Below are 10485 nucleotides of genomic sequence, written 5' to 3' on the forward strand. Positions count from 1 at the left end.
TTCGGTGCAACTCCATTGACATGCAAGTGTATTTAAAGAGAAGATAAGAAAAGAGTTGGTCACTTAGTTATAGGTCCAAGAATCATTTGTTAACTCCATGACGAAGGTCTACACAACTAAAGTCCAGAGTTAAGGAGAAAAGGTTAGACACCCTAAACGATCCCAATCAGCTTTCATTTTTTTTTTTTTTTTTTTTTTTTTTTTTTTTTTTTTTTTTTTTTAAATAGATACACATGAAGATTTTATTTGTCAAAAAAAAAAAATGACAAACTTTGATTTTTCTTTTTTTTCTTTTTTTGAGTTTTAAGAAATTTTCCCAAGTAACGTCTAACGGTCCCACAAACCATGATATAGAGTCCCAGTGCGTCTGTAACATCAATAGTCAACCTCCAAATTCTCAGCAATGGCGAGGAATCGAAGCTCAAGAAACAGAACCACTTTCTTCTTCTGCACCTTCTTCGCTATCATTGCCTTGTGTGCCTTCGTCCCTGTCTTTGCTCCTCTACCTTCTCTTTCCTCTCACTCACTCCATGACCATTCTCTCTCTCGACACAAGAAAGTAAGTCTCTCTCTCTCTCTCTCTCTCTCTCTCTCTTTGTGCTCATTTGTCTTAGTAAATGCAATTCTATGTGATATTATTTCTGGGTTTTTGATTTATGGATTAGTTTGATTAATTTCATATGAAATGTTTGAGTATGCAGTGTGTTTTGCTTTGATGAGAAAGTGTAGGAAAGTAAACGAATTTAGATCTTGGGTGTTGATAATATTGTCTTTGTATATGCAATTCTATGTGATATTGCTTCTGGATTAGTTTGACTCATTTCGTATGGAGCTTTGAGTTTGATGCTGAACAAGTAGCACAGTGTGGTTGGTTGATGGGAAAGTGTTGGAAAGTAAAAGAATTTAGATTTTGGGTGTTGATAAGTTTTGTCTTTGTAAATGTAATACTGGGTTGTATTGTTTCTGGGGTTTTGAGTTCTGGGTTAGTTTGTTTCGTTGGAAGGAATTATTAGTACTTAGGTCAAGAGGAGCGTTTGAAATGAAAAACAACTTCAAGTTTTGGATATTAATGAGGAGTGTGTCAAAATTTAACTAATTTAGAAATCAATACTGTAGTCAAAATTAAAGCTTAATAATTTACTTTATCTGTTGCTTTTCTTTCTTCCTTAGCTTACAACTTGATCAGAGTAAAATATTCTAGCTTGATGATTTGCACTTAAATCTTGGAACTGTACTGCCTATTTTTTGCTGAGGAATTGGTTGGAATGATCTTTTGGCTGTCAATCATAGACTTACAGCTGATTTTCATGCTATATACATTCAATTGTGGTATTGATTTTGACAATTATTCTCTTGATTTTGAAAGAGCCTGTGAGTTTAAGGGGTGAGGCTTTTATTCTCTTGTTTTCAGGTTACTACTCAAAAATTCGAGATTGCCAATGACATGTTTTGGAAAGATGGACAACCATTCCAAATTATTGGTGGCGACTTGCATTATTTCCGAGTTCTTCCAGAGGTGTTCTTATAGTAAACTTTTTGGAAATTAGTACCTTATCAATTTATTTGTAAGAGAAGGGTACCTCTTGTAGTCAATGCTACCTAATAAGATGCAAAAGATTTATAAAAATACACAAGCCAGCCTTAATATTGACCAATAGAGACAACAATAAGATATTTCTGATTTGTTGAAAAACAAAATTATAATTTAATATGACATGACAGAGAAAGATAAACTTTAATGAGCTTCTGTAAAATCTTTTACTTGACATAGAAAATATATAGATATCCAATATTTAACATGCTGATTAAAAACCTGTGGAGCTCCTCAAGCTTCACATATGTGCAACTATTCCCTTAATATGCTTTACCAAACTGATTATGCTTTGTGTAGTTTTTGTCTCATGGAAGTCTACGTGGAACACAAATATTTCTGTGTTTAAGTTAACTCTTGCTTGTTGTGATGTGCTGTTTGTCTTTCATCACTGCAGTATTGGGAAGATAGACTGTTGAAAGCAAAGGCTTTGGGCTTGAATACTATCCAAACTTATGTTCCTTGGAATTTGCATGAACCAAAACCTGGAAAGCTAGTTTTTGAGGGGATTGCAGATATAGTATCTTTTCTCAAACTCTGCCACAAACTTGGTTTCCTTGTTATGCTTCGGCCTGGCCCTTATATATGTGCAGGTCAGGCATTACTGTCAAATTTAGGTGCTTTATAATTTGTTATTGGACATTTTGAAATTTACTGCACATGACTAGGTTACTAGATATACATATTCATATTTAATTTCTGATATCAGTGCATACTGAAGCTGGATAATTGCTTTATGATCTATGGTGCACCATTATATGGTTGATTTAAAAAAAAAAAAAAATTAAGTTGAAAAATAAATTCTTTAAATGATATAAATTTAGGCAGTATTATTCTTGGTGAGAGACTGTGAGTATCAAATAAATATTTTTTTTAATATTTCCATTTGTGGAAAATGATTTTACTTATTTAATTTTCTAGTAAACAAACAAACAAAACCTTAGTTGCTTCCTACAGGTGATGATTCATATAATTTTTAGGAGTCTTTAGGAAGTTCTAATTACATAATGATACCAAGTGCTTCTCCCAATCCTTGGTCATTTTTGAAAAAAAAAAAAAAGTTTTACTCAGTGCATAAAGCTCCCACTCTTTGCAGGGTTTGGGAGAGATCATGGTAGGCTTCCTTACCCCCAATTTTGAGAGATTAATTCTCAGACTATAAAACTTGTGATTTGTAAACATGTTTCTTGCTGAGTAAACATTTTCCTGCAAGTCATTGCTGGTTGATTTATAGAAAAGGGTGAAATGGCTTGTATTTCTTGTTTAATGAGTGTCCTCACTTAGCTATGGTATTATAATTTAGTTAGCATATAATATATCAAATCCTCATAGATGATTGATAAAGGCATAAATTTGTTTCCTATGAGGTGCTGTCATTTTTTTGACCCAAAAGAGTTGGAGGTGCTCCTATTCCATCTATCAATATTGGCTGTTCTTCCAACAAGTCATTTTTGTATTTCTATTGTTGTTGTTGAACTTGATGATGAGATAATATGTTGTTGACATGACAATTACTGTTCTTCATTTCTGTCTCAGAGTGGGATTTGGGGGGTTTCCCTGCCTGGTTACTTGCCATAGAGCCAACTGTCAGACTAAGATCATCAGATCCTGCTTTCCTCCACTTAGTATGTTTTCTTTTTCATAGCTGTTTTATAAGTTACAAATATCAACACAATCAATTGGTTTTTTTGGCACGTTTTGCGTGCTTAGTAACTAGGTTCCTTGGATGTCATTTTCATTTAAATAGACGGTAACAGTTTATTCTAAATGAGGAAGCAACCTAGCAATAGTTTCTTAGGTTTCTTTTCTTTCTCTCTCTCTCCTTTTGTTGTTGTTGTGAATGGTAATCACCCACATACCTAATGATTTTTGAACCCCTAACCTTTCCCCCCACCCATTCTTATGTGGGAGGTAACCTTTCAGCTAAATCTCATAGCCTTAATTAGGTTTCTTCTTAAGTTCTTTATTCAGCTAGATAAGAAAGTAAAGTAGTGACTGTATGCCTTTCATATATATATATATAAGTAAGAAAAAATATATTAAAGACACTACCATATATAGGAAAAACACATATTAGTCAAACTGTATGCCTTCCATATTATGTTATGTCTTTTATCTCTGTCCTGATTGTTTTATTTTTCTCTTCAGATTTTAAAAGATTGAATATTTAATTCGTTGGACTTCCACTACTTGACATTAGTAGTACTTAAAAAGGACATTTCAATTAAGGGAGTAATAGAGGCTATAACTTTAGATAAAATAGAATAGAGGAAAAGTATACATGTGGCTGACGCTAACTAATCTTGTTGAGGATCACTAACCCCAAAAAATTTTGGACCAAGGCTTTGTTGTTGTCCATTGCTTGACATATGATAGATCTCTTGAAAAATATAGGGAAAAAAGGTTGAAGCAATTTTTTCTATCTTCATCTGTTTTATTTTACAAGTTAATTGTACCAGAACTTTACGTTGTACCCAAAAAAAATATATTGAAAATGCCGGGTGTAATCTTTTTGTTCTGTCATAAAGGTATAGCCTTATAAGTCCATCTAGAAGGTCCTAAAATGTTTGTGTTCATAATGAGGCTCTCTTTTGCTGACCTAATAATGTTTTGTAGATTCTGTGAAATTAAAATGATTTTAATTTTGATTGAACTATCTTTCGCATTGTGAATCAATTAATTGTGTCTTTATATTCTTTTTTACTATTCAATGTTTACTATGGAATCATATCTATTGTGAACTATTCAAGGTTGAAGGATGGTGGGCAATCCTGCTTCAGAAAGTAGCTCCTCTTCTTTACGAAAATGGAGGCCCTGTTATAATGGTTCAAGTATGTGGATTTATTACTCTTTAACTAGAACTTGTTTTGATGACATTTAACTGATAAAGGATGTAAAAAATTAATGAGGACATAATTAGGGTTAGATTTCTTGTTTGCAAAAATTAAGCACCATCTCATGTTAGAGACTCTAAATTAAAGATGGAGGGTGCTAGTCATTAAGTCTTGAGAATTATGTAAAATAAATTCAAATTCTGGGCTTCGAATGTTATACATAATGAGTGGGAAAACTTTTAAGGATTATAATTGAACAAATAGATTTAAGATGTAGTTCTTTTGTCGTTTTTTCCCCCTTCAAAAAATGGTGTCATGGATCATAAGTAGTTCCTCCTCTATCAACTTTTGGTAATATTCTCTTCATCTTTCAACCATATGACCAAGGGAAATAAATACCATAAAAGGGCTATATAAGAACTTACAAATATCTATGTAGACAATTGGGTTAAAAATATGGACACATGTATTGTCTTTAAAATGGAAAGGGAATGATAATTACATTCCTCTTCTACATGCTTCCTCCAGGGAATCCAAATAAATCAATTAAAAGGGATAACTGAAAATTTATGATTGCATCTTAATCATTGTTCAGATTTTTTAGGTGGTCAAAGTTGTTAACTACAAGTTCCACTGAAGTGGGATTGTTTTAGATTTCAATGTCAGTAAGATTCCATAATGTGAGATTAATTTTTCAGATTGAAAATGAATATGGTTCATATGGAAATGACAAAGCTTATCTTCATCAACTTGTCACCTTCGCTCGTAGTCACCTTGGGGATGATATAATTTTGTAAGATGTTTTTTCTGTCTTTAGACTGATCATCTTGGTTCTATGTAGAAATATATCATGTTAATCTCATATGTTTATGTCTACATTTTGTAAAGTTTCATCCTTTACTTAATTTATTGTATAAAACCTTCCATAGAGGTTTTTTTTTTTATTTATTATTATTGTTATTGTTATTGTTTTAACATGTTGTCTAAAATGGGATTCGAACTAATGTTTCAGGTTATATTATATTGAGTCATTGATTTCTTCTTTAATCATTCATCCTTTCTTGATTGGATTTTAATGGTTTTTAGGTATACTACAGATGGAGGTACTAGGGAAACTCTTGAGAGAGGAACAATATCTGGAGATGCAGTATTTTCAGGTAAATTTCAACATCAAAGTTTAATCTTTTATACTACATTTTCTAAGTTATGAATACTAATCTTTCTCATGATTTTCTTTCTTTGTTACCGTTTATTTATTTATTTCAGTTATCAATAACTATTTAATTCATTTTTGTATGTTGTGAGCATGTTTCTCTGTTTGTGTGTATCTGCATATGAATATATGTACATTGACTATCATCCAAGTAACTCATAACCTACTCTTTAACTAACTCTGGTATGTAGCTGTTGACTTTACTACTGGTGATGAGCCTTGGCCAATATTTCAGTTACAAAAGAAGTTCAACGCCCCTGGAAAGTCACCACCACTTTCAGCGTAAGTGTCTCGCTAGTAATTCATATTTATATAATGATCAGTGGTTCAATTCTCATGATGCTTGTTGCTTCAGGGAGTTTTACACAGGCTGGCTTACACATTGGGGAGAGAAGCTTGCAGAGACTGATGCTGATTTTACAGCAGCTGCCCTGGAAAAGATTTTGTCTCGAAATGGTTCTGCTGTGCTTTATGTATGCACTCAAATGCCAGAACTTGTTTCTGTTAACTGATCCCTTTAATGGTAATACTTTGATCTTGGCTTTCTAATTTCTAGATGGCACATGGTGGTACAAACTTTGGATTCTATAATGGAGCGAATACTGGTGGAATTGAGTCTGATTACAAGCCTGACCTCACTTCTTATGATTATGTGAGGAAATATTAACTTGTTTGTTGTAACTTCTATATTGACTCCTGGTGCACGATAAACTCACTGAACTGATGCCTCTTGTTCCAGGATGCACCAATCAGGGAAACTGGTGATGTGAACAATGCAAAATTCAAGGGTATATTTAGCACACTTGGAGCCAACTTAAATTAACTCAAATTTTATGTTGCAAGTTATGATCATGGAAAAAGATGTTCTATTTATGAAATTTCTACTGCTTTCAGCAATTCGGAGTGTTATAAAGAAATACAGCACAAAATCTCTTCCTTCAGTTCCGCCAAATAAGGAAAAGGCAGGATATGGACCTATTGACTTACAGAAAAAAGAATTTTTGTTTGATATACTTAATAGGATAAACTCCATTGGTATTGTTAAATCTGAAAACCCAATTTCAATGGAGTCTGTGGGCCAGGTGAGTAAGCATCATTTCTTGTAGCTTATACATTCCTTTGGATGTCAAAAAACGCTGCATGCTCTATGTTGTTGAAATTGACTGTTCTTCATGATCAGATGTTTGGGTTTTTATTATATGTATCTGAATATGCTGCAAAGGCCGATGGAAGCGTTCTATCAATACCAAAGGTGCAGCCTTCCCTTAAGTTTATATTTAAGCTGATTAATTTGATGTTTGCTTTGTTGCTATTTAATCATTCTGTTTTATTATCCGACGAAAGCAATACTATCATTCTTGGATCTTAGGGATTAGGATCTAAGAAAGTTTGGAAAAGAATTTAACTTCTTTAAAATTATTGCAGGTTCATGACAGAGCTCAAGTTTTTATATCATGCTCTTCTGAAGATAATGGTGGCAGACCAATATTTGTTGGTACAATGGAAAGATGGTCAAATCAAACGCTTGGCCTTCCTAAAATTAAATGCATCTCCAACATCAGCTTATATGTTTTGGTGCTTAACTACCCTGTTTTTATTTTTACTATTATAATTATCATTTGACTTAGGGCTTTAAGCTTACTATATGAGAATGTTGTTATATTTCCTGGCTTGGAGTAATTAGTAAAGCCATGCTACATAAGAATTTCAATATGCAATGAATTCTTTTGTTACTATGTTAGTGCTAGGGGGTTCTCTGCAATATATATCTACATATTCTACATATGTATTATTCGTACCCAGAATCACACACAAAGTGAATTTTCTGTATTGATGCTATAAATTATACATTTTTTACTAAAGTGTTTTCTGTTCTTGTAGGTTGAAAATATGGGTCGTGTAAATTACGGGTCATACATATTTGACAGGAAGGTAAAGTATCTTGCAAAATAGAGAATTATATATATAAATATATGTATGTATGTATGTATGTATTTTCTAAATTATGATTTCTGAGTCATGAAGAATGGAGTCTTTTACTTTGTTATCCAAAAGACTGCATTCTGGAGAAATTTTTGACTGAGTTCTAATCCTTCGTACTCAACATATTACCGAAGGTTATAAGAAGAAACTTTGGTTCGTTTTAAGTCCTCTATGTTAAAAAACACTTAACTGAGTTCGTGTGTGCTGTTATCCAGTAGTTAAATCCTTCAGAATGTTATTTGTAACTGTGCAGCATGGTTATCTATTCATTCATTGTTTTCTGTAAAGTTGACACTAACTATATAAGATAGCAGCTATCAATTTAATGAGTAATGTTAAAAACCTCAAGTTGTTAAAAAATTGGCAGGATATGCAACAAGAAAGAACCTTAATGGCTAATACCAATACTAATGCCAAACAACAAAATATGGAGTCTTTTTGTCTTTCTTATTTTTTTGTTACCACCTATAGTTAATTGTTTTAGTAATTGGTAGAACTGATATTGATTGTTTAAATCAAATTGCGGAATGAGTAAAGAATCATAGTCCAGATTGTAAGCAATATGATTTTTGTTCTCATCATCTTTGTTATTATTACTGCACATTCAGTTACAATTATTAAACAAGGAATTTCCATCAAGTAAATTTCACATACAATTAATAAAAATCCAGTGATGTAAGGTATATATACACTTGATTTAGTCTCTGTATTATATCTTTCCCATACTTCATAACTGAAATTTCAATATTGCACTTTTTTCTCCTCCTGACATCTTTAAAAGACAGTGCTTCCTAGTAACAGATAATATCAACTGGTCTTTCTTTCTTTCTTTCTTGTATTTTTTTTTTTTGGCAGGGTATTTTGTCTTCTGTTTATCTGGACGGGAGAATTCTGCAAGGATGGAAAATGCTCTCATTTCCTTTTAACAATCTGAATGAGGTCCCAAAAACCAATCCTGTCATTGCATATTCTGAATCCACAGAAAAATCAGCCCGCAGAAAAGCCAAAGGTAAGTCTAGTCTTTTCTCAGATAATGATGAAAACCAAGCATAATGTTCTATTCTACTCTTTGTATTATTTTTCTCTATTAAATATCTCTGATCATTCTTTGTTTGATCAAGCACAACTCTTATCCATGTTCCAAGCATCAATTAGTGAGGTTATGAATAATGATGGAGAGAAGAACATTAATGGACAGCCATTGACTTTCATATGCAGAGAATGTTTCAAAAGAACCATCATTCTATGCCGGCCATTTCTCTATTGACAAAGAAAATGATATTAAAGACACATTCATATCATTCAATGGTTGGGGTAAAGGCATTGCATTTGTCAATGAATTTAATATAGGAAGATATTGGCCGGTAAGCTTCCTGTTTCCCTATTTTACATGGTTCCTTTGTGGTTTGATATTACTTTTATAGTTGTACTCATTTTCTGTGAGAATTGATAAATGGTGCATTTTGCAGATGAGGGGACCACAATGCAGCCTTTATGTCCCTGCTCCAATTCTTAAGCAAGGGGAAAATGTTGTGGTAGGAAATGTCAAAAGCTATATTTTCATCTTCTAGTTATCAAATTTTGATGTTTGTTTTGTGATTCTTTTAATGTTATAGTAGGCTAAATTACCGTCTAGATTCATAATTATAGGTTTCTCTGGTGTCATTCATTTTAACATGTATATTTTATCTCCCAACTTTCAGATTATGATATATTAATGTCGTGTTTTTCCTACTCTTCACTTAATTTTTATGCTTGAACTTTTCAATGATTTTAATTACAGGTTGTACTTGAGTTAGAATCTCCAAGCCCTAAACTTGTGATACACTCAGTTGATCAGCCAGACTTCACATGTCAGTTGATCAGCCAGACTTCAAATGAAGATCAAGTAAATTGAATATGCATCAGCTATAAGATACCATGTAATACAGAACACCCTGGTTCTTGTTTGTAAACATGGAAAAGGTAGAGCTTAATTGTTGACCTCCTGAAGATCTTTCCCATACTTCGTTGTTTATAGCAAAGGAGAATGTGTCATTTTTTTGTATCCTCTAGAGGATATATTTAAGTGTGATGGAGAATAAGCAGATGATAGAAAAGGCTTTTGTCGAAAGAATAGAGAGTCCAGTAGGGGTGAGACCGGGCAAGTGCAAGTGCAACCCTCACCCCAAAAAGCTTCCTGGAAGAATCTGCCTTGACTGTTGATTGATGTCTTTAACTTTGTGGTTTTCTTTGTTTTCCCTTTCTTTGGTTGTAACTTGTAAATACCCCTCAAGCCAAAGGCTAAGCTAAACATGCCCCAAATTTGTGATTTTTTCTTTTGGCGTGTATAACTTAACCGTAATTTTAAGATTTTGATCCACATGCATCCCTTGTCTTGGTGACACATTTGGTTTTGTTATGAATTATCCTTTGCAATTAGTATTGAATAACAAGTCATATTGACGCATTACTTGAAATTATTATTTAACTAGTAGTCATGCAATGCGTCAATAAAGTTAGTAAAAATTTATAATATTAAAAATGATACCATAAACTAAGATTGAGCCTTGTTTTAAATTGATCAAGCATATGAATTGCTTGACATGACCAATTGTTATAAACTCGGACAACATTAGTACTCTTTGTTCAATGTAAATCAACAATGTCTTCTCTTTTATTTTAGTTTGTATTTCAACTTCCTGTCAATCTTACAATTCAAAATCTTAGAATTAAAATTTTTTAAATATTGACATATCAATCTCTTATTTCATATGGTTTGTATACTGTCTTATATAAGGTTTGCAATCCAAATACCTAAGGGAATAATGATACCTAAGGGAATAATGACAAGGGTATTACAAAACATTGATATGTCAAACTTC

At 32.6% G+C, this 10485-nt stretch overlaps 1 protein-coding gene across 1 annotated transcript; it reads left to right on the plus strand.

Moving 5' to 3' along the window:
• Positions 1–313: 313 nt before the first annotated feature.
• Positions 314–10042, plus strand: LOC115988662 (beta-galactosidase 17-like). Its single transcript, XM_031112253.1, has 19 exons — positions 314–559; positions 1412–1516; positions 1989–2184; positions 3128–3216; positions 4342–4422; positions 5124–5218; positions 5512–5582; positions 5830–5920; positions 5994–6111; positions 6195–6290; positions 6378–6426; positions 6533–6720; positions 6819–6890; positions 7064–7213; positions 7520–7570; positions 8477–8630; positions 8840–8985; positions 9091–9156; positions 9405–10042. Exons 1-19 carry the CDS (start codon positions 404–406, stop codon positions 9516–9518), a joined length of 2088 nt encoding a protein of 695 aa, XP_030968113.1. The 5' UTR covers positions 314–403; the 3' UTR covers positions 9519–10042.
• Positions 10043–10485: the final 443 nt, after the last annotated feature.

The sequence above is a fragment of the Quercus lobata genome, chromosome 5 (assembly GCF_001633185.2).
Source record: "Quercus lobata isolate SW786 chromosome 5, ValleyOak3.0 Primary Assembly, whole genome shotgun sequence".
Taxonomy (NCBI): domain Eukaryota; kingdom Viridiplantae; phylum Streptophyta; class Magnoliopsida; order Fagales; family Fagaceae; genus Quercus; species Quercus lobata.